Source organism: Thermobia domestica, chromosome 4 (assembly GCF_964235325.1).
Source record: "Thermobia domestica chromosome 4, izTheDome1.hap1.1, whole genome shotgun sequence".
NCBI lineage: Eukaryota > Metazoa > Arthropoda > Insecta > Zygentoma > Lepismatidae > Thermobia > Thermobia domestica.
This window is the reverse complement of record NC_137457.1, coordinates 251861409-251887325: the sequence shown is the minus strand read 5'-3', so window position 1 is coordinate 251887325 and position 25917 is coordinate 251861409. Positions and strand designations below refer to the sequence as shown.

The window sequence follows — 25917 nt, the reverse complement described above, 5'->3', positions numbered from 1 at the left end:
ACGTTAACTTAAAATTCTTACAATAGTCAGGGAGGGTTTCCTATACACATCGCTGCTTGTCTGCTCAACTTTACACAAAGATTTTAGCCTGAGAAACCAAACTAAGATTATCAGTGTAATTTAGACGTAAGGTAAATGTTGCAGTTCCTTTAAATTTTTGATAGAATCTTGATACGTCTTTAGCCTACACTCTCCTTCCAACTCAATGCCCTATTTCTCTTCTTCCTCCGCTTTCTCTTCTACTTTCAGACTATTTTCATAATTCTCAATTAAAGCATGTATATCCGTTGTGTCTGCTTCGGTTTGCACATCACTGTCTGTTTTGCTACGAATAGATCTAACCTCTCATAGGGTATCTAAGAACTTTCTACATGCTGCACTCCGAAACTTGAAATTTTCCGTTAAGAGGTTTATTTTGATTTCGGTTGTCTGCGTAATATAGTTTCCGTTTAATGAAGGGAATTTAACACGATTTTCGCCAGTAAATTCATGGGACCGTGAAATATTTCCGTTTAACACAAGTTTCCGTTTAATAAAGGGTCAGTTGAAGACAGGTTTTACTGTAACAATGATAATAATACAGTGAAACCTCTGAATAACATACAACGATAAAACATAATTATGAGTTGAGTTGATTTTGACTTTAACGTCCCGTTCAGCAGCAAGGCTATATCAGACGTGGACCTACTGATTAACGTGGAATCCGAACCACATGAGCTCCCACCGAGAATCGAACCCGGGTCTCCCACGCCAAAGGCGCGTACACCAACCACTTAGCCACGAAGGAGCCCAAAAACATAATTATATATGCGTAAATGAGAGGTGTCCGTTACCGAGAGGTTACACACATTTAGATTACTCCCAGGTCATGCGGTAATTGTATGCAATTAACAGTAAACAGAAAATATAAATGTAGGCTAATATCAAAACACTGTACTCAGTGTTCAAAATCCTGTACAGTATTTAAAATATCTCTATAACAAAAACAATGTGTTTATACTGGCTGAAAAAATATATTGCATGTATTCTAATTTTCTTCTCAAGTAATGTTACCTTCCCTGTAAAAATCCCTTAACACACATGGACTGTACTATTTGGTCTAGGAATTAATTCGTGCGGTTTTACAAAAGATGGCGTAACTAGCTTATTGTCCCATAGTTTCGTTGATCCAAACATGCGTTGAAAACTACTGTCATTGAGCATCTTGTTTAGTATATGTCAGTTGCTTGAAGCGGAAACAACAACATTTTTTCTTCAACTGAAAATGGCGCATTTTGTGCCTGATAAAGTGTTTTTGCGGGGAGTTATTCTTCATTGCTTTAACATGAAGAAAAGTGCTACCGCAAGTCATCATATTTTAGTGGAAGTGTTTCGTGACCATGCTCTAGCTGAGCGAACGTGTCAGAAGTGGTTTGCACGGTTTAAAGGTGGTGATTTCAGCTTGGAAGACCAAAAGCAATTTGGACAGCCAAAAGAATTTGAAGATGAAGAATTGAGAGCATTGCTTGATCAGGATTCGTGTCAAACGCAGGACGAACTTGCAGAAGCATTTGGAGTTGAGCAAACAACAGTTTCCAAACGTCTCAAAGCCATAGGAATGATTCAAAAGATGTCTTATTGGGTTTCACATGAATTGAAAAGAAAGACGTTGAAAGAAGAAAAACCGTTTGCGAATTGCTGCTTCAAAGACAGAAAAGGAAGGGATTTTTGCATCGAATTGTAACTGGTGATGAGAAGTGGATTCATTACGAGAATCCTAAACGAAAAAAGGCCTGGGTGAAGCAAGGTGAACCAGGTCCTTCACAATCGAAACGAGATATTCATTGTGCAAAGGTTATGCTGTATATATGGTGGGATTTGAAACGTGTGGTGTACTATGAACTTCTGAAACTTGGTGAAACTATTAATGGACACCGCTATCGACAACAATTAATGCGTTTGAAGCAAGCTCTGGCCTGAAAACGACCAGAATGGAATAACAGGCATAATAAACTTATTTATCAAGATGATAACGCTCGACCACATGTCGCAAAACCGGTCAAAACCTATTTGGAAAATGTCGGATGGAAAGTGTTACTCCACCCGCGATATTCACCAGACACTGCTCCGTCTGACTACTACTTGATCGATTGCATGAATAACGATTTGATTGGACAGCGGTTCACTTCTTCAGAAAATATCGAAAAATGGATCTTTGATTAGATTGCGTCAAAAGATGAGGAATTCTTTCGACACGGAATCCGTAAATTGCCTGAAAGATGGGAGAAAGTAGTGGCTAGCGATGGACAATATTTTTGTTAACGTATTCATTTACTTTGTTTTTGAAATAAAGCTTCAATTTTTATTAACAACCGCACGAATTAATTCCTAGACCAAATATAAGTAAAAGTAACATAATGTAAACACGCAACTTTTATTATTTCATACTAAAAAATTGTTATGGACTTAGAAAAGACGAATTTTAAGTGTAGCTTGCAACTGATTTGTATGGTGGTTCATAAGATCATTAACGTATGATAAAAACATTTCGGTGGATGGAATTTTCTGTCTACTATACCACATCACAGATTTATTATTACTTTTCGCGAAGTATTTTCTGGGCTAAGTATGTACGCAATGAGAATAATTCCTGTATGTTACAAATAGATTATTAAAATGTTTAAGGGAAATGAATGGGAGAGTTCTGTCCCGTAATAATATAAAATATATATATTTTTGCATTTTCAGATATATTTTTTGCATTTATTTATAACATAAATTAGATACATGGCACTTTCATACGACCTTCTTCAACAATGCATTACCTCCTGACTGTGTGGTACTGCAACCTGTTTTCCGAACGATTATAATTTGTGATGTTGGACGCGTGATCTTAGTTCATCCCTTGTCGTGTTGCTGAGAGGTAAGTTTCCTACTAGACATCAAAGTGGATATTTCACTCGCAGCAAATATATTGTGAAAATCTATGAATGGTATTATGTTTAGATAATAATGTTTCTGTAGGTGGAGTGCATTTTGAAGGTCCTATTTTGCACCACTTTTAGGCACATACTGCGCAATAAATTCACTCACAATGGTGAATTTACTTTCAGTTCCCAAATTATTCGTAGCTTATTCTCACAGACCCGAGACTTGAAATAACCCCATAGAAAATAATCCAGGGAGAGAGAGATAACCTGATGAGGGCGGCTAGTTCATATCGTTTCTGAACAGAACGCGTACGGGGAAATTATATGGTGTTTATGAACTATACCAAGAATCTATAAGAAAGTGATTAGTCACATCAAAATAAGAAATAAAAGTCCATACGGACCTATCAGGAAAAGTGCATAGTTTCAGAGCTAGGGCCATTCAAAGACGTGGAAAACCTAAATTGTAACATACATTATTTCAGACATCAGTAATCGTGGAGTGGCGATCCATATCGATGTAAAAGAAGTCACACATACGCTATCCAAAAATGCATATTTCACCAATGTGCAGTGGATGCATAAGCGATTTCTCACAGAGTAAAATTCCCAGACACTCCCAACAGAATTCCTAGATATCCTGGGACTTAACGTGAGTCCAATGTAGGATCAAAGTAAGCCTTGACTATAGTGAACACGTAATGCGTCAACAGGAAGTCGGAAGTGTTAGGAACTGCCAGCTCAATAGCTTCACGCTTATACGTGAAAGAAACGTGAACTATTCCATGAAAGAACATATTCCAGCATGTTATGAAAACGAGAAACCGTGAAGCTGGCCATCCCTAATATATCGGACTTACCGCCGATACATTACGTGTTCACTGCTATCAAGGCTTACTTTTTGCCTGCATTGTACCCATCATCTTGGAATTCTGTTGGAAGCATATCTGGGAATTATGGCCTGTGGGCAATACCGTGCGTACCAACTGCACATTGGTGAAATATGCATTTTTGGAAAGCATAAGTGTGACTTACTTTGAACCGATATGAATCGTTATTTCATGATTCCTTGTGTTTGAGATAACGCGTTTTCCAATTTATATTTTCCACACATTTTGACAGTCCCAGCTCTTATACTATGTATTTTTCCTACAGGTCCATACGAGCTTCTTTTTTTTTCATATTTGATGCAAGGAATTACCTCCTACAGTTTGTCAGTATAGTTCGTAACATTATATATTTATTAGTAAACCTTTTATAAAATTAAGTAAACTAATAATAATAATAAACAATTTGCGTGAAATGAAAATTAAAACTTAAATTAGAGACCACGAGGAAGCTAAAAGAACAAATAACAAACTAGTTAAAAGAAAACTAGTAATAGTATAAAGAACGTAAAAGAAAAACTAGGTAACAGCTATATAAAAGAAAAACACGTTTAGAATTGTGAAGGAACTTTCACTTAAATTTCTGAACCAAATCAAGACTCCTGTAGATAGCAAGTTATCTGAAAGTAAACTGTCTGTTCCCTCGTTTGGCAATCCGATTGCGTTTCGAAACCTCAATGACTCAAAAGGTATTTAGAATGGGATTTCCTCGTATAGCAATAGTGCAAAGTTAATGTACCGGTACTGTAAAGAATAATGTATTGTTGTATGTGTTGAATCAAATGTCTTCTAAGAAAGAAAAAAAAAACGCTTCTGCACTTACCTGTTTGGCCTTGTCGCCAGCCGCTGAGTCAATTTCCGTGGATAACGGAATCTCATGGAATATTTCTGAATCATCATCATCAATACTAAATGCCTTATTCACTTGTCCACCTTCATCTCCGCTCATTATATCAGAAGAATCTAAAATTAAACGAATACAAATACACAATTAGATTATATTTCATTCTGTATTCTGCGAAAGACGAATACAAGGGTCATTCAGAAAGTAATTTCCGTTAGCTATTTTTTTTAAAAAGGAAAAAATACTATTGTTCACTGAAGTATAGGTCTTGGATTATGCTTCATCACAATTACCATCTCTGTTAAGAAACCGACCGTAATGATACACTAAATTTCGTATCCCCATTTCGAATAACGATTCAGTCTATAATGATAACCAAGTAGTAACAACTTGCGTGACTGCATCGTCATGCCCGAAGCTCTGACCAGAAGAGAAAGCTTTCAGGTGCAAAAGGAGATTAAAATCAGACAGGACTAGACCTGGGATATTCGAGAAACAAGGACATGCTTTCAGTTCAAGGTCTTAAGGGGATTTTGCGCATTAGTCGCAGTATGGGGACAAGCATTGCCATGAAAGAAAACAACAATGCGGCTTAACATTCCACGTCACTCGTTTTGAATTGTGTGTCACAATTTTCCGGCATTGATGGTTTCACGACACTTCATATTCTGTGGCTGTTTTTACTTTCTTGAACATATCACAACCAACTGCACTTTTGTGTCTTCTACAATACTAACGTCTCTTCCTTGCTAATGAATCGAACTACTCGACGTACATGTACGCTCTTGTAATTACAGCGCAGTTGCAGCATAACAAATGTTAAAGTGAAAACGGAAATTACTTTCTGAATGTCCTCTGTATTTACAACACTAATAAATCTCTTGCGTATCACTGCTAACAATATTTTGAACCTTCTTGTCTCTCTGCATCCTTCATATTCAATACATTCAAATAAATGACAGATTCATATTCTCTGAAGCGTAAAATTGCTATAAACAAATTTCGTGCCGTTATGCCCAGTGGTTCAACAAAAACATATACATGTTTATGAAATCATCTATTTTCGCATCCTTTGGAGATAGGATTTTAAAACGTGAGAGCGGATAAGATATTCGCTCTCTGTGCATTCTGAAGACCCTGTATACTAAATTTAATGCTTATCATCGAGTGGGATTGAAAAGAAACATGATAAGAACAAATAACGTCCCTCTTCGAGTTGATTTTTCGAAAGTCAGTTACACCTAGAGCATCTCATAGACGAACACCAGTATTTTTTTTAAGTCTTATAAAGTAGTTTCTTGTGATGATGAGACTGGTACACGGAAGTTCATTTTTATAATCTTACACCAGGAACAAGCCCCTAGATACTGCGCTCAATCCGGAACTTATAGTCGCCGTTTGTGGCTGATATTAGTAACTACTGAATCCAACCCTTTAACAAGTGCAAAGCGCAGTTCTAGTATGCAATCAATTCCAACTTACTTATAATAGTAAACTTCTAAATGAAGTGTGTTTAAAACGAATTTAACGTTGGTAATCTTTTTTTTTTATTTCAACGCACCTAGCTATTTAAATACAAATACAAAATTGTAAAACTCTGATAAATAATCGTTTGCTTACTATTAATGTTTAACGTGTAACTGTTTTTTTTTAATAGGGCAATACCTTTATGCATCGAGGGCAAAATTTCGTCAAATTGTCAAAAAACGCACTCTTTTGGAACACCCTGTATAAAATATAGTTTACTTCTTATAGTCCTAATAGGTCGGAAAACTTTTTGTAGGCAGGTAACAGTACACAAAAGAAAAGAAAATTGAAATCGGATAGTATCTTCAGTTCGCGCACTGAGGTCAAAGTTTCGTCAAATTGTAAAAAAATCGCGTACTTTTTTGGAACATACTGTATAAAATAAGTTTACTTATTATTGAACGGAAATTTCTTCATGACTAAAGACTACTAAGGGTTTGTTTCATTGGTAACGTATACTTAAAAAAAAAAAAAAAAAAAAATAGGATAAAGGAAGAGAGAAACACCAAGCTGCGATTGCTACTGTTCATTACCAAGTGACACTACATTTTCTGAGATTGGTTAACGCCTAGTAGTGGATCCACAAAGAATATATCTTACAAGGAGAAAGAAGACTTTGGTAAATTAATTTCGGGGCCATCTTTCGCGAGGTAGTAGCTCACATTCAAAGTGTTAATATGACAAACGGGGAGAGCATAATAGCCAAACATAGCGGAGAAAAAGTGTCTTGAAGTTTCGGACTAACCGCATATATGATATGAAGCGTTAAGCTACCACCTGACGGCGTGGCAGACTGAGGAGCATCTACAGATCAGGGGCAAAGGGTCCCGGGTTCGATTCCCGTTTGGATCATTTTTTGTTTTTTGCTTCAACCAATAAAGTGGCATTAAATCACCATTTTTTATAATGCATAGAACAATAGAAATGTTCAAATCAGTTGTAAAACCTTTCAATGTTCCATGTTAACTAGTAGCAGAATGTAACCTACTCCATAAATATATTGATATCACGAATTATATTATTGTTAAAACAGTCGTTGAGTAAAAATGTTCTTGACGCTTCGTGTCTATATCTGTGGATAGTGTGCGAATTACAAGCGGGATGAGGGGGAAATCCCTTTTGGTAATACTGGATGTATGTTATAACGTTATAACCAAGGGCAATTGTTGATGCAATTGGCTCCACCTTTGGTAAATAATTAACTTCAAGTTTACAAATATTTAGCTCAGTACTTAAAACAACATTTTTAATGCAAGCTCAAAAATTAGGACAATTTATATAAAAATCAAACGAGCGTTGCTAAAGCACTATACACGGTAAAGAACACACCTTCTTCCTCGTTTTTGGTTTTGTTTCTCTCTCTCTCTCTACAATTCAAGTAAGCACGGGAGTTTTCACTTTTTGACGCATAACTCCGAGGAAAAGCCGCAACTATAGAAACACTCAGATCAGTGCCGTCTTAACAGCATTATGAACACCTCGGCAAGTCAGAATGCTGTTGCTCCTCCTATGAATAAATTTTACACGTAATTCTGCTCTGCTTCCCCTCCCCCGACAAGTGACTGTCGGACCAATGGATTAAGATGGCCCTGGCCCAGATTAACGCCTAAGCTAAGTACGCTAGAGTCTAGGGAGGCCATATTTTGGCTTCCTCTCCCCTTTTTATATAGTACAGAATATATTAATTTCTTATGCTAGAGATTTCCAATGTAGCCGTTTCTGCATTATATATTATAGCAGGCCGGTAGCCAGCCAAATTTAGGGGGCAGCTGAAGATAGGGGGCGCAATCCAACGATATTATAGTTCATCACCATATTATAGTTCATTTACAAGCCTACCGTGAAAATTTTAGGGGGCAGCAAAAATTTAGGGGGCCCAGCCCCCTAGACCACCATGGATACGGGCCTGTATTATAGTACGCTTTTTCCTTTTCGAATGATCTTGCGGTACAAACAAGTATGGAACATGTATTTGAGACTGAATGCTGGAAGGAGAGAGGCTATTCCAATCCTATAGTACAAAACCACGTAATTGTATAATCATCCTCTCATATCTTCCAGGTACACGATACTTGGTCGTCCACATCGATTTTCTCCTTCAGTAGTATGTTACTAACACCGAAAACCGCAAATATCACAAAAAATCGACAGCACTATTAAACACTATTAAGCAACAGTATAGTAACAACTTCACAACAGTATATTCAGTTAGGCAAAAAAAAAAAAAAATGGATGATTAATTTCAATTGTCTTAACGTCGTTTAACTGTTTTTTTTAAATAGTTTTATTTTATTTTCTATTATAAACATTCTTCGTTCGTTGTATAACAAACACATACAGATGAGTCCCATTTGGGGAGCAGGAGATCATTTGGAGGGTCAGTCTCCCTTTGTGTAAGCATATATATACAAGGTCCGGCAAAAGATGTTACCTCTGGGATATTTCCTTTTTTTTTTTTTAAGACAAAAGACAGCTACATGATTATGTCTCGAGCAACGAAGGAAGATTGTGGTGTGGCTGGAAGTGTATCAATCACTTACATTAGTGAGAAACAAGTTTAGAATAATGTGTAACAAAAATCTCTCAAGTAGATTAACCAATCAGCAAGTATATGAGAAGTACTGGTTTGAACAAACTGGTTCTGTGACCAACAGTTACAAAGGTAACAGTGGACGATCCGGAAGTGTCACAACTAAGTACAGCATTATAAGGGTTCAAGAAGACATGCAAAAGTCACTTTCTCGGTTACAATGTAAAAAAGAAGTACCTAAACGATATTTCGACGAATCATCAGGGGCGGATCCAGGGGGCGATCACCCCCTTCCCAAAAGAGAAAACTTTCTTATTTTATATATATGAATAAAACCCATCTTAAAGTTTGGAGTCCTTAAAAGTAGCAGTATGACAACCCACCGCCCCGCCCCCAGAAGTCGATCCTGGATCCGCCCCTACGAATCATACACCATGATTTAGGCTTAAAACCATATCACATACACATTATGAAGCACTTTATGATGCCAATAAAACTGCCTGTGTTAAAATAACAGAAGTATTAGTGGAAATGACCAGAATTAATCCATCTGTACTGTTTTCTTTTTCGATGAGGCTCTTCTTTGTTTCAAGTCAGTGGTCGTTTCATAACAATCTGATTTGGTCTACTGAACATCCACATGAAGTAAAGGAACACATACGGGACTACCCAAGGATAAATGTATGATGTGGCGTTTCTAAGTTGGGAATAGTGGGCCCCTATTTTGTAACACTGAAACTCTAACTGCATATGCTAATTTATTACGTGGAAAACAACTTCCCGATAGCCACTCTCGCACACGGTTACTTTCAGCAGGATGGTGCTCCTGTACACTACTACGCGAATATTTGTAGTATCCTTAAAAGGACATTTGGTCTACGATGGATTGGCTTGCGTGGTCCATTATGATGAGCACCAGGATCACCAGACCTCACTCCATGTAATTTCTGGTTACCGGGGATGATATAGGAGCGCCCCCATGAGTCATGCCTGACGAGACACCTGAATTTCTGCGGTGATACGCTGTATACAGCAACACATGCGTTCAAAGGACATGGGCTCAATGTTCAACAGAGTACTCATATGTATTAACACTTCTGGTCCACAGGTTCAAGGGGTATATTAAATGTATATGTATTTCAATTATTTTTTTTTCTATCAGTGGTAATATTTTCTGCCGTACCCTGTCTATAACTGACTAACTGTACGTCTATAGAACCCGGAGGTTTAATGCCGCGTTCACAAAAGATCTTCATTGACTTCTGTCCTTAGCCAACTGGATCCAGTTTCTACTTCTGCGAGATCCGTCGATCCGTCTTCTGCACCTAGGTCTTCCTAATGGTCGTTTTCCGATTGGATTTATATATATATATACAGGGTGGGCCATTTTAATTAATCCACGGAAATATCTGAAAAATGATAAAACATAGAAGAAATGTTTCAAGTACACGTTATATATTGCTAAGGGGGAAACCCAATTCCGCCTCCAACCCAACCCAACCCCTCCCCGCCTCCCTAAATGGGGGTAACGGGGGGTAACTTCGGAATGTCAAATGGGAACATGGGTCGAGTAATACCTCGTTCGAAAGGTCTTGGAAAACTAAGTAACGCTGTACCAAAAGATGTTCCATACTGTGCACCGGTTTCAAAATGGCCGCCATAATATGGTTCGGAAACTCACCATGGAAGGTAAATGAATGGAACAAAATTGAAATACGTAAATATCATAGGGTATATCGAACGGTGTGGTCCCTGTGATCCTAGTGGCCTCTCTGAAGGGGTCTTGGGGACTAACTTCAAAATTTCAAATAGTAACATGAGTCGAGTGGTACCTCGTTCGATAAATCTTGCAAAATCTAACATATTGCAGGAGAAAACGATTGATGTGAAATGGCAGTGTTCTCAAAAGGCCCGAAAAATAGTATCCGTGTCAGAGAAAAGGTTTAATACCCGTAGTATGAAAGCGATTGGAGATAAATCAACAAAAGAAAAACTGGAGTAGCTAACTGACGTAAGGCACATCGAGAGGTGTTGTCGGGGTGACTCCAAGGGCCAACTTGAAAATTTCAAATAGCAGTTTGAAGCGAGTAACATCACGTTACATAGACAAATTAATATCAAACAGCTTCTGTAAGAAAATTTTCGACATGAGACACCGTTTTCAAAATGATCGCAAAGACATGGTGACTGTGTCTAAGAAACGTCTAGTGCCCATAATATGAATACGGTTAGACATAAATGAAAATAACGAAAATTAAATAGGAAATTAAATAGGCGTTCCAAAGCTCGAGAATAATACAACAGAGATAAAAATATTAGAGTAAAATTGCCATAATGTATAGAGAGAAATCCAAGTCCTGCAAAATAATCTCTCCCTGCGCTCTGTATGTGAGTGGGGTGGAAAGTAAAGTGAAAGTTCAAACGAGAACTCTACTTTAATTCGTAAATTAAGGCTAACCTTACAAATAGGTATGGTGTGGTTGAAACATTTGTTTGTAAGGATGACGCTGTAGTGACTAAAAAAAGAGAAACTTTTATGCAATGCGTGCTGGTTATTCAGAAAGCATTTCGGGGATATACGTACACACCGTTTCGTCCCTCAAGCTCACAATATGACATGAATGCTAATAGTTAATCAAAATGTAACTGTGGCCATCCGCGTTAACTTAGTGCACCAATTCTCTATGCATGAAGTCTGCCTTCCAAACAGCATTGGGTAGGTCAAGCGTACGCCCGAACCGTTGTCCGATTGGACATTGAAATTTTGAAGTTAGCCCACAAGACCCCTTCAGGGAGGCCATTGGGATCACAGGGATTACATCATTCGATATGCCCTATGATATTTACGTATTTCAATTTTGTTCCATTCATTTACCTTTCATGGTTTTCTTACTACGGGTACTGGAGTTTCCGAACCATATCATGGCGGCCATTTTGAAACTGGTGCACAATATGAAACATCTTTTGGTACAGCGTTACTTAGTTTTCCAAGACCTTTCGAACGAGGTATTACTCGACCCATGTTCCCGTTTGACATTTCAAAGTTACCCCCCGTTGCCCCCATTTACGAGGAGCGGGGAGGGGTACTTTTGGCGGAATTGGTTTTCTCCCTTAGCAATATATAATGTGTACTTGAAACATTTCTTCTATGTTTTATCATTTTTCAGATATTTCCGTGGATTAATTAAAATGGCCCACCCTGTATATATATATACAAGACCCTTGAAGTTGAAGCAGTTACATGTACCCCCAAAAAGATATTTCCCTATCTTCCTAAAAACCGACTCTACCATTTTTACGAATTTAAAAAGAAAACCTGGTAGTCTTATCCCAGGCTATATGAATTTATGGTATACTCAGGGCCGAATTAAGATGCTTAGAGACCCCAAGCACATAAAACAATTTGGTACCCCCATATAGCCTATGTTTAATTCAAAATATAAATAATAATAAACAATGAAATAAATTTTATTTATCGAAATTAAACAAAATTCATAGTAAGATGGATTTTTTTATATTTCAAAAGCTTTTTCCTACTTGTTTTTAAAGTGCAATGTCCTTGACCAGATCCTCGAAACTAATGTGCTTCTATACTTTATATAAACAAACCTGTCTTATTGCTTAATTGTTCTGATGGGATTTTTTTAAACATAAGTCCTACTTTAACTGAGAAAATGAACGCTCAACTGAGTAATTTGTGATCATTAATGTTAACAATATACTGAAGCCTAGATGTACATATGGAAGGACACACTCACTATTGTCTTCTGCTCTTATTTTATAATGAGTAACACGACTGAAGCTTCCTTTTTAGTTTTTTCTCCTTTCTTCCTGCACTGAACTTGTGGCCCACATAACTGTATGAATGAAATTGCTGAAGCTCAGCTGAGAAATTACTGCTGAAGTCCTCTGGGTAAGGATCAATCAGTTTTTGACAGCACTGAGTATACCTTTCAATATTAATAGATGATGAAATGAAATTATGTGGCACATCACTTCGAAAAGAAAATCTTTCTGCTATTTCTTTGTGTATCTCTCCTCTTCTTTTCATCTCAGTTTCAAGTTCGTCAATAATTGTGTGGTGCTTATTTTACTTGATGGTCAATTAGCCCTTGGGTGTTCATTATTCCACAATTATTAATTATTACTAACTTACGTGTGGAATAAACGACTGTCAGACACAAACAAACGCAGCACGTCTTGCTGTATGGTTAGAAGAAGCATTCTATGCTTACTTCAATTATTCTGCCGCCTTCCCTACTGGTCTAGTAGCTAGAGGCCGCGCCTTTGGGTGTTCGGAATCCAGAGTTCGATTCTCGGCGGCGGAGCCTATACTATTGAACGTATTACAGTATTTTGGATTCCACCTTAAACTATGGGCTCACGCATAAGCGCCCAAAGGGTACAGGAGGACCCTTCCCCCATGGCTCACGAAAATGTATTAAATTGCTTAATACAAATAAAAATACCACACGTAGGCCTAATACAGCAACCAGGGAGATGCCCCCCCCCCTAGAAAATTTTCTTCGAGAGCCAATGGGTTAACGTCTTGTATAACCTCGGTGCTGAAAGGGATGTTAAACTCTAACCAACCAAAACGTATTCTTTCTTTCCGATTATATTTATTCACACAAATACTCTGTGAAGGGATTATAACACACTTTAAAGGCAGTTTAACCTTTTGCCCTTTCCTGACAGAACTGACCATTAAATTTATAGGTTAAAAATATTTTTAAAAAAAATATGGTGAAAGAACTCTAAATTTAGAATATTTTTTCTTTAATGAATGATAAAACTGTCTTTTTATAAAAGGAGTTCCGGCAACAGTGTAACACGCGTTACCTCATACGCAATGACCTTGAAACGCTTCAACTCATCTTTTAAGAAAAAAAATAACAAAAGACTAAAGATAAAAACAAGGAAAGAAAAAAAGATTTTGCAACACAGAATATTTTAACAATATACAGAACAAGATATGCAACATACAGAACATAGAGGAAAGATTAAGAATGAAGTAATTTCCATTCCTGGAAAAAATTAGCTTTCTCATGTTAAACTTGAATGAATTACTCAGGATATTCTTGCAACAGGACTTGATACAGAGCCGAAACCGGGTCGGGAAAAAGGCGAGGATTAATCTTATACAAAAATCCTACAAATAAAGGGCAAACACCTGTCGATGCGTTACGCTAATGCTACTAATAAACAATCACACTAATAGATGTCGCTACCTGCGCTATCGGGTTGCCTATCTCATGCTAATACACGGTACTACCTGCGCTATCCGGTGTTAAACTGTGCAGACAATTTGATGATATAACACTACTCTGATGATTTAATTGCAACTTAAAAACTATATTGTTTGAATTTATTTGTTTTAAAATGTGACTAGTGGTCGCAGTGTTATGTAGTCACAAAGTCACGTGCCCTCTTAATTAATATTAAAAATCTACACATTAAAATGTTAGAAAAGTGTATTTATTTATTTATTTAACAATTATCAGATACAGTCCAGAGGCCATTTTATACTGGATATCTAACAAAAACAACAATGGAAAGGATTTGGAAAGTTATCGGCCAGGGTCTGTTTAATAGGTATTATCCCGGCATTTGCCTGGTAGACTGAGGAAAACCCTGGAAAACCCGTCAGGATGGTCGGCAGCGGGAATCGAACCCACGACCTCCCAAATGCGAAGCCAACGCTGTACCACTTGAGCTGTTTGTGGACGTTTATATGTTTGTGGCCAATCGTTCCGACAGTGAGTTCTCGGAAACCATAGGTTCTAGAAAGATGAAGTTTTCACTGATCGATTGCAAATTTTGTGTAGATTGTTCAGTTCTAATTGAATATTTAAAAAACATGGCCGTTATTTCTTTACTACATTTTTAGGGATATACTGAAGATTTGAAATTTTAAAAAAGATATCATATCCTACGAGTTACGCATTCCAACAGCACACATTTGTATACAAGGATTGTATATCTCTCAGGCGTTTATCATGGCCAAATTAAAGTGAAAAACGAAGGATAACCATTTCTCCAGACTAAGATAAATCTTTATTGTTTGGAGTTGTTTGCCTAATGAACATTATATATCACTGACATTATAATTAATTGTGTGATGTAATGTAGCCTATTTGCTTATTACATACTGCATGCAAGAAGAAAGAAAACACTGATCATACATGAATTAAAAACTCCAACCGGAAGTAGGCTCAAATCTTGCAAACAGTGCGAGATATTGAAAAAATAATCGAAAATATCTCCCCTTTACGATACCCCTTACCGATTTTTATCAAGACGTCTTTCACTTGCGTCTGTAAAAGGACACGTACAGATGTTGTGAGAAATGACAAGGAGATTCATGCTCATATATGAATGATGTGTTATGTAGAGAGCGGAGGTTCAGCTAGTAATAATAAAAAAAATATAGACATTTATTACTGCATAGAAATCAGCAGTTACCCAACAAAAATTTTAGTTATTTTAATAATAATAATAATAAATAAAAATTAAAAAATCGAGCTCGGTCTGTACGTATTAATGATCCAGAGTCCAAAGAAGTCGACACGGAAATTGTCTAAACCTGCCATATTTTTTCCATGAGAATACGAGACACCTTCGTCCCCCCCCCCCAACTTTCCAACACAATCCAATGAACTATAGCTCTGGTTATGAACAACAGTATAAATAGGCCACAGTTCCTTAAGCTGCAGCTACTTTTTCTCTCTTCGTTCCCTTCAATTAATTGTATGGAATGAAGATATTTACAATCCAACTACATAAGAATCGCCTTAAAAACTCAAGATGTCTTATGAAAATGCTTTACGGTAAAATAATATATAAATAATTACGTTTTATTTATGTCAGTGATACAATCTATTTTCAATATTCTTCGCACGTTTAGCAATATTTATTTACATGACTGTATTTGCCAAAATTACGTTTAATCTGATGAAACTTAGCTCATTTTTCTCCTTGTATTGTACGTAACTATCAGGGCCGGATTTACATATTTCTAAGCCCTAGACCAAAACACAATTCTGTGCCCCTAGCCTCAAAAAGATATTATTTATAATTCTTGTTAAATTATCTAATGTCTTGCTGGAGAAAAAGTCATTCATCTTCTCTGTTTGTAGATATAGAAGCACTCGAAGCCGTCTTATGTTTACTTGTTTTTGGTGTTGGAGAGTCTGAATTTCCATCAGGTGCAATGGAAAACGTATCATTGCAAACTTTGCAGCCAACTTCATCGTTCAACGTCCTTGCTTTCAGAAACGGTACTTCTCCTTCAAATGAAAAAAAAGCGCACTTCAGCTTTTGATTTTTCATTTTTCGAACAAGCTGATATTGATAGTAGAAATGGGACGAGATTAAAATACGGGACATTTGCCTGTCCCGACTAAATTTACGGGGACGCGGGACACTCGGGTCTAAAATCGGGACTGTCCTGTTTTTTACGGGACGTATGGCAGGCTTAAAATTGTCGCAACTAGTGAACATTTCGGGTAGGTCTTATCAGTGTGTCTTGAAAGATCTACGGATGAAGCCGTACAAAGTGGTATGCGTCCAAGAACTGAAGGAAGGAGATAAGCAAAAACGTGTAAATTACTTGAAATGGTTCATAATGGAATGTTGGAAATAATGCTGTATTTTATGAGTGATGAAGTCTGGTTCCATCTGATAGGACATGTAAACACCCAAAACAGCATATACTGGCCCACAACCAATCCCCATTAAGATTTATGAGGAACCTCTTAACTATCAGAAAATAGGAGTCGGGTGTGCTGTCAGAAAGTCGGATTTTGGATCCCATATTTTTTGAAACAACAGTAAACAGTGATGTGTATATGCGAATATTTGAGGAATTTTACGCGCAGTTGACGCCCCATGAACGTTCCTATGGCTTCTTTGAGCAGGATGGAGCGACCTGTCACACTTCACGCAAGTCACAACCACGAATTCATGAAAGATTAACAGAAGAAAGGACTGTCAGAAAAGGATTGTGGCCGCCGCGTTCGCTGGCCATGACCACTTGTGACTTTTATCTGTGGGGTAATCCAAAGGGAAAGTGTACGCAAATAATCAAAAACATTATAAGACTTGAAGGACAATATTCGTAATGAGATTTTGGCAATTGATGCGGCAGAGTTGCGCAAAGTATATAATAACATGTTAGTGCGCGCACAAAAATGCATTGAAACACAAGGCTGTCATTTTCAGCATCTACTATAAAAGACAAGACAAGAAGATTACAAGATCACTTCAACAAATAAAGTAAGTAAAGTAAGTGCATTTCACTAACCAAACCTTTGTACTTTGTATGTATTTCTGTATATGCTCGTGGCGTACCGGCAGGGTTTTTGTGCGCCACCCCGTATATATACATATATACACTATACTTTACGCACACTCATTGTGGAAAGTGTGTTCACAATGGGTGTGTGCAAAGTGTATGTCCATTTTCCTCCTATGTGCTGGAATCAATGCATCAATATCAATGACAAATATCTGTAGGTGTCATTCAAGAACTGCATTTTTACCTATTCTGTAATAAACTATTATTTAGATGTAACCGTAGTCTCCTTTTCATTTGGGAAAACCTTATACTAAAGAGTATCAACTGATATGTTGTTTATAATGCTGTCATTAACACGTATTACCTTATAACTAATCATGTAAAATTCTCGTAATTAGTATTTGAAATGCGTATAATTTTTATATTCTCATACCAGGAATGGAAGTGTATATGCTTTTCTTGCTATGCTTTATTTATGTGTTCCGCAACCAGGCAGCCGAAGCCGATCTTTGGAATTCAGGAAATATATGGCGGAAGGTTCCGAGTGGTAAGCAGTTCCACATTTACTGATGTAAAAGATAACCATTTCACACACGTTTAACATACTAAGTGGTGATTTGTACTGTGAACTGCAACAATCCAGCTCAATTACATTCTATTTTCTTATCGATATATACGTAATTGCACTAATTGCTTTCAGTGGTCTTTCAGTATCACTGCATAGACCTTGAATAAGCTTTATGATGGTATAGGTCTATGTAATGAAAGGGGCCGCGGTGGCTCAGTGGTAGAGCGTTCACCTCTGTTGCTCGGGGTCCCGGGTTCGATCCCAGCCCCCGCCAAGTGAACTTTGTGGTGGACAAACACCGTGTGCGTGGGTTTTCTCGGGGTTCTCCCGTTTCCTCCCACTTTCTTCATTCCACCATTTCACTCATTTCTCATTATCACCGTCTCCTTTAGCCTAACCGGCATAACCGTGGGACGTAAAACTTAAAGATTTCATTTTCTATGTAATGAAAAGTGCAAAGAAATTCCGAGATTGGTTAAAAAAGGAGTTCTTGATTACTTAAACTTAAGGTGTGTTAATGAAAATGTTGATCATAAATCAATTTAATATTAAGTGGCTTGAGTACTTTTACAGCAAAATTAATGTAAGCTTAGTGAAGGAAATGTGGACTTGACTGTCAATAGAGAAAGATATCATACACTAAAATATAATTGTAAATTAGAAAAACCATGCTAGTAATGAATACGTTATGCGAATCCTGATGGGAGGATGCAGTTTTTTCGTTTTTAAAAGATACGAATAGCTTCCGCTGCCAGATACTGTTTTCTTCTGGATAATATTTAGGTTGGAATCACTAGCACAAATCCCGGGGAGATGAGGGGCACATGTCCCCTCCAATCTTGGAACTCGGGGGACTGTCTTCCTCAATAACCCGATTTGTAATGTGTTTTTTGGGGAGAAATGTGATGATTTGTCTTTTATTGTCACAAAGGAAAGTAAGATGAAATTGATATTCCCTCAGAATAAACCTCAAATATGCTCCTTCCCAATGTTTTCTCCAGCATTGTTTCTCAACTTCATAATATTTAAGCATATATATAAGCTTGGAGTTTTCTTTGTTTACTAAAGTGCAGAGGAAAGTCAAAATTAACATTTTTCAAGAAACCAGTGAGATGTTTTAAAAATGTACTTATGTTCGGGATTGCCCCAGTGGGTCGGAGTAATCGGGAACATACTGTTTATTTTAAAGTTTCCTTTACGAAACAAGCGAAATGCATTAAAATACATTAAAAATATACCTAATTTAATATTTAAATCTTTAATAAGAATTATAATTACAGACATAACTAATCACTTGTTTTTTCAGAAAAAATGTTCCGGGAGGGGCACACGTAGAATTCCGGGGGCACTTCTGGTACTACTTTATTTATTTATGATTATATTATAGACGTATTATTTTGGTCTCGTCCGGGAGGGCACCCTCAAAGCTCGGAGGGCAGTGCCCCCCAAAAAAAACACGTCTGGAAGAAACTGTAACTAATACATATAGCAAATAATAAATATAGCGAACTGTTCTAATTAATTAAGCCAATAAAGCTTATTACCAAAATTCCCAAACCAGTTTCATTAACTTATTACTTACTTTTCAATTAAAAACTATTATTATTATTATTATTATTATTATTATTATTATTATTATTATTATTATTATTATTATTGAACACCATGATGCAATCCCAAACAATCCGAGGTAATGGCGAACATTCTGTCTGGCATTTCCCCATGAGACACCATTTTATCGTTAAAGTTGAAACTAATTGTTGACTACATACAGGCTAGTAAGATTACGAAGACCTAATGCTCAAATATTGGGGAATATATAGCCTCATCTGTAACAATATAGATAAGAGCCAACCTACTTTGTCCACACTGTTGAATCAACGTTTTAAGTGAATCGACAAAAACAACAAAACGTCTCCTTCCTGGAAATCCACTCAACTGACTGTCACCAAATTTATGCTACACTTTTCCAGGTCTCTCCGCTAGCGTCCAACAAAATCGTGTTTTCTAACAAGCTTCCCTGGGCATAAACTTGGGTGTTCGGCATTACATCAGTATTCGCGAATACCCCGGTTTCCAATATATATATATATATATATATATATATATATATATATATATACAGTGGCGGATCCAATGGGGTGGCTATAGGAGCTATAGCCCCCCCCCCTTGACGCTCAGGTATACACTGGATACAATGGGCTTCAATCCTGCTTTACACTGGATAAAACGGCAAAATATGGTTTAGCCCCTCCCTTGATCATATCTCACCCCCATGCTGAAGATATATTTGCGCCGCTGCTTGCAAGTGTAGTTAGACAAGAAGAAAGAATTATCAAAAATTGAACAGTCGATTGACGCATTTTAGTCATTATTATTAACACTTCTTGAAGAGATTAAGACAAGAAGCATAGAAACAATCACTTCATTTTCTTTTTTAAAAAATCCCTTTGTAGTAGAATAGAATAGAGATATTATCACATAGTTTTAGTGTTTTTGAAATTACCCCACCTGTAGCAGATTTAGTTGAGAGGCGCCACCAGATATAGTTATTCAAAATTTCAGTTTTTTCACTAATCATCTCTTGATGCCTTCTAGACTCTTATCTTCTCGGAGCCTGTCCACCAACTGCGTACAGATTTATAATATGCCTACATATTTATATGTCATAAACAATATGTCTACTCATTTATGCGCCATCGGGGCTAACTTGAACTTTAACTACATCCGGGGTGTCACTATTCATCTCAGAGACTGCAAAAACTGGATTTGACAGTAACATTGGACATTTTCGATTATTTTTACATGTCAGCACACCACCAAGGGCGCCGATTTCTCTGTAAATTTGGGGGTCCCATTCAGATGCAGAAGCTATATATATATATATACTAGCAGCGTTCACCCCGCTTCGCTGCGGTCACCCCGGAACGCAATAAACGTTGTTACTTAGATAATTTTTACTTTTTCGCTTTCAAGTGATATGATAAAAACCATAGAAGATTGCATTAAATGTTAACATTATATCGCCTGTCATTTATGTTAACCCGCCCCGCTTCGCTGCGGTCACCCCGGAACGCAATAAACTTTGTTACTTAGATAATTTTTACTTTTTCGCTTTCAAGTGATTGCAGTAAATGTTAACATTATAGCGCCTGTCATTTATGTTAACCCGCCGAGTGACACGGTCATGCGGGTTGCATATAAATACGTTTATTTTTACCTATGATGATCTAACAAAGGATTTGTACGTTATGGACACTTGAATGGTCAATTATCTCAAGACACTGGTAATTAAAAATTAAAGTGATATGATAAAAACCATCTAGGGTCCAAATCCTAATAACCCCCCAAAAATAAAAGAAATTGGTTCAGCCGTATTAGCGTGATGAGGGAACAAAGGATTTGTACGTTCTCTTTTATATATATATATAGGTGTATATATATATATATATATATATATATATATATATATATATATATATATATATATATATATATATATATATATATATATATATATATATATATATATATATATATATATATGATTTTAAGACAAATTGCAGTCAAATTATGCCAAATATTGTATATTCACAAATACAATAGGGGGACCCATATGAACTTTGGGGGGCCCATGCCCCCTCGGCCCCCAGGATCGGCGCCCTTGCCTTCAGTGTTTGTATATTTCACTTCCTTCACAAAACTGCACGCAGTCTGCAAATATTAATATTAGAATGATGGTACCGGATAAATACTTGGTATGAATTACTGATATTTGTCAAGAAAATTAGGTCTGTGTATTTTCTGATACCGGCACAGGAACTACATTTTGATAGTTTTTCATGTCCCACGCCAACTAAGGAACAGAAAAAAAAATCGTGAATGATTTGACTTGGTTGCTCTTTATGTCCAAGAATATCATCCCAACCATAATCAGTGGAAGATTTACGGGATTTGGGGCTTTCAGACTGAAGCCCACCCAAATTGCAGGATTTCTTTTTAAAAATCTAATGTTAGTCATTTCTATGCGTATAAGCTTCAAGCCTCCTTCCCTCCCCCCCCCCCAAAGTCTAGTGATTTGTAAAAAACGAAGCCTTTCTGAGTGAATTCCCTCTCAAACTATTTTGCTGGATCCGCCACTATTCATAATTTATTTTCCAAGAAGAAATACATTCCGGCATCTACCTATAGGAAATTTACCTAAAATTAGAAGGCAGGAGGTATCAGTAATAATGATTTCCTATCTAAGGGGTTACTTTGAATCGGTGCAAAGTAACCCCGATTAGAGGCTAAGACAGTCTATTTTCCAGTTTTATTTTTTCTCTGACTTTAATACGTTCCAGACTTCAATTTCAAGTGTTGCTTCAAAGTCCCATTATACGCAGTAGTATTCTACGAAACTGATTTAACTTTCAAGGAAATTCTTTTAGGTAATATCTTTCAAATTTTGTCGGCCTTTACAGTGACTGCTTTCCATACCTCTACAACAAACCCTCCGGGTAGTTAGAACTGTTGTTAACCGCCAACATTATAGCCAAAATACAGTTAAATGTTCTATCTTACGTTAGCAGTTGAAACTTTCTCTTTACAGTTTATGGCTTTACCAACAGTGAACTGTGCAACTCTTTTGATGTTTTGTGCAAAGTTACCCCTAAAGTACAAAGTAACCCCGCTTTACGGTACAATCGGCGGCAAAAAACCTGCAACATGAGGATGTAAGTTTATTGTGAAACTACGCCTAACAACACAGGGAATGAACATAACGTCTATGTGGAACGAATCACGCCAGGATAAAATTCGGCCTCCTCCCGTGCACACTTATTTTGGAGCAAAAGACTTCGTCATTTCACAATAAACTTACATGCTGCTCATGTTGCAGGTTTTTTGCCGCGGACTGTACAATTGTAAATATGCATGTATTCAGATTTCAGAATGTGTTAACAACACTGGTTTGTAATACTGACATGTACCACTCAGTGGCGTATTTACGATTTTGTTTCGGGGAGGGCTTTGCTAACTTTCGGGGGGGCTTTGCCTGAAAATGTGAAAATTCTGCAAGATATTTAATATACTTTACTATAATAAGTAAGATTTCGGGGGGGGCTTCAGCCCGGAAACCCCCCCTAAATACGCCACTGGTACCACTACTTCATCTATATCGCCTTATATATATATGGGAACCAGTGACATAGTTACGATTTTGTTTCGGGGGGGCTTTGCTAACTTTTTGCTGGAAATGTGAAAATTCTGCAAGATATTTCATTTACTTTCAAATAGTAAGTAAAATTTCGGGGGGCTTAAACTCGGAAGTCCCCCCTGAAATACGCCACTGTTGAGAACTGTCTTACCCATGCTCCCCAAAGTTGAAGACAGATTTGCGCCTCGGCTTGTAACAGTCATTAGATTATGCAGGGAGAAGCAGACTAATTTTTCACTTCCCAGAATTGAACTCCTTCCCCACATATTATACAGTATTATGTACTTACATGTTTTGTCTTCTTCACGAAATAGTTGTATAACGTTTTTCTTTTTCCTTTTTTTCCATCACTTTACAGAAAATTTTTATAACTTCATTTAAAATCACAGTGTATGTTCTGTTAGCAGTGTATTTTCTGTTAGAAGTTGAGCTTCTAAAGTGATGATTGAACATATTGCATTTCACAGTCGTTGATTTCTTCGACTTCGAGTAATCCAAACGAGTCAGAAGGCGAATCTATTGTTTATAATCACACAACTACTCTACCAATAATTACTCACTCTTGGCCGCGCCACCGATTTATTGGACAAATATAGTTTCTTCTTCTTTTTTAAACAGTGTTGCCAATTCAGCGCGATTTCGTTAAATATTTTAGCAACAACATTTGGTTCATTTACAATTTTTAGAATAATGATTTAGAGATTAAAATCGAAACAGAAGTTTGATGGATATATTTAATAACTACTACTACTTTTTTTGTCGCTTATTGCTCTTGTATATGTTTTCTTTTATTAGATTATAACAAAACACGAATGATCCTTAACCAGCAGAATATTATGTTTCCATTTTTCTTTTTTCATTCATTCATTCTTTCCTTTTTCTTTGCTTTTTAAATGGTCTTTTTCATTCATTCTTTCTTTCCTTTGCTTTTAAATGGTCTTTATCCTTTTACGCGCAAAACTCCAAAAACAACAGAAACAATGCACGAATTAGCTCCTTTAGCCAGAGGAAGAGTATTATGCGTGAATGTAATTTAAATATTTACGTACTGTAACACAATAGTTTCAGGTCAGGGAGGGGTTTATCAATAAAATAGATTTGCTAAAGGGAGATATGCATTAGTAGAAGGGGACAATGAATGACATATAAAATAGGAGAATCGATTTCAACTTACCATTTTGGCCTTCCCCATGCAGGGGCCCACATGAGCCTTGGGGGGCCTGTGCCCCCCAGGATCGACGCCCTTGACCAGCACTCATCTCTTCTTACACTCATACAGATGGAGATGAACTTCAACTTAAATAGATCGAGAGTGTCATTATTCAGCTCAGCGACCCCGAAAACTGTAAATTGGACACTAATATCGGTCGTTTTTGTTTGCTTTTAGATGTTATCCTTTCCCAGCCTATCCCTCACACACCACCCTCATGCTGATTGAGATTAAACTGTACTTAAAACACCATTGAAAGTGTCACTATCGATCTAAGCACCCTCCAGAATTAGGGGACATTGGTCTTCCACTAATCAGGAGTACTCTAGTTGTTGCTGGTTTTGGGGTCATAAGTTCTAGGAAGGGGAAGCTCTAAACATCTTTATAGTCCCAAACTCGCAATTGCACACTATACTCTTGTTGTATTACCAACTAATACAAAAAAGCTATCTAGATTAATTAAGATATGTTTAAATGAATCCCAAAGTAAAGTACGAGTATAAAAATTCTTGTCCACGAGCTTTCACGTCGAGAATGGGCTGACACAAGTAGAAGAGTTGTCGCCATCATTATTCAACTTTGTTGTGGAATTGACGCTATAAGGAATACAAAGACAGCAACCAGAGCCTAGAACTGAGTGGTATTCACCAGGTTATCAAGCATACTGATTATGTAAATATAATACGAGATGATAGGAGAACACTAGAAAGAAATCCACATGTCATATTAAACGCTTGCAGGGAAATGGGTTTAGAAGTAATTGCAGAAAAAACTAAATAAATGAAAGCTCGTTAGGATCGTCGGATGTAAATTATGAATGCGTTAAAATATCAAATAAAACCTTCGACAAAGTGGATACTTTCAAATATCTAGGGTAAATATTAACAGAACAAAATTATATTCACGAAGTTAAATGTCGAACAAAAGTAGGGAATTCGAGTTACTATTCAGTTTAAAATCTTCTGTCGTTGAGAATTCTGTCGAGGAATTTCAAGCTTAAAATGTATAAAACGATCGATAATCATGCTTATTGTGCTATATGGTTGTGCAACATGGTTGCTTACTCTGAGGAAAGAACATAGATTGAAAGTATTTGAGAACAAGATTCTGAGACGAATATCAGATCCAGGAGGAACAGGAATGAGGAATAATGGAAACTTCATAACGATGAACTGCACAATTTATACCGTTCACCAAACATTATTAGGGTCGTCAAGTCTAGGAGGCTCAGGTGGGCAGGTCATGTAGCCAGAATGGAAGAAAGTAGGGACGTTTTCAAAGTTTTAACTGGAAATCCAATCGGAAAACGACCATTAGGAAGACCTAGGTCCTGAGCGCAGATGGGAGGCCAATATCTCGTAGAAATGGGAATACAAAGTAGAAACTGGATTCAGTTGGCTAAGGACAGAAGTCAATGAAGAGCTTTTGTAAACGTGACATTGAACCTCCAGGTTCTATAGGTTATATAGTTAGTTAGTTTATTGTAAAGATGTAAATATATATAGGCATATTTTTTATATCTTGTTAAGGGGAGGGGGCTTAAAACCTGTAAGTCCCTCGTTTGTGTACACTACTACCAGTGGTGCTCACCCCTCTGATGTCCATGACGCACCCTTCCTGAAATGTCTATCCGTAGTTGTTCTTCCATGAAAAAAAAAAAACAACTTTTCGATTAATTTTTACACACCCTCAAACATATTTATATAGATTTTTGCCCCCCCCTAAATATTTCAATGACGCAGTTTGCGTCATAGCCCCCCTTTGTGGGCACCCCTGCTACTACTGATTACTACCTGGCAACATTTCCTCGAGTCCATACAAAATGTACTCTTGTTTTACTTTTGTAATCTGGTAACCCTATTCCAAAGCAATTAAACACAACCTACTTGACTGGTAACTTTTTTTAAGTATTAAATTCATCTAGTTTTACTTGTAGGTCTGAGTAA

At 37.0% G+C, this 25917-nt stretch overlaps 1 protein-coding gene across 1 annotated transcript in view; it reads right to left on the bottom strand.

The window, feature by feature from the left end:
• Positions 1 to 25917, bottom strand: part of Oatp26F (Organic anion transporting polypeptide 26F) — a 438810-nt gene that overhangs the window by 374296 nt on the left and 38597 nt on the right. The window contains exon 2 of the mRNA XM_081755738.1: positions 4620 to 4759. Coding sequence (XP_081611864.1) covers positions 4620 to 4745 — 126 coding nt within the window. The 5' untranslated portion in view covers positions 4746 to 4759. The remainder of the gene's footprint in view (positions 1 to 4619; positions 4760 to 25917) is intronic.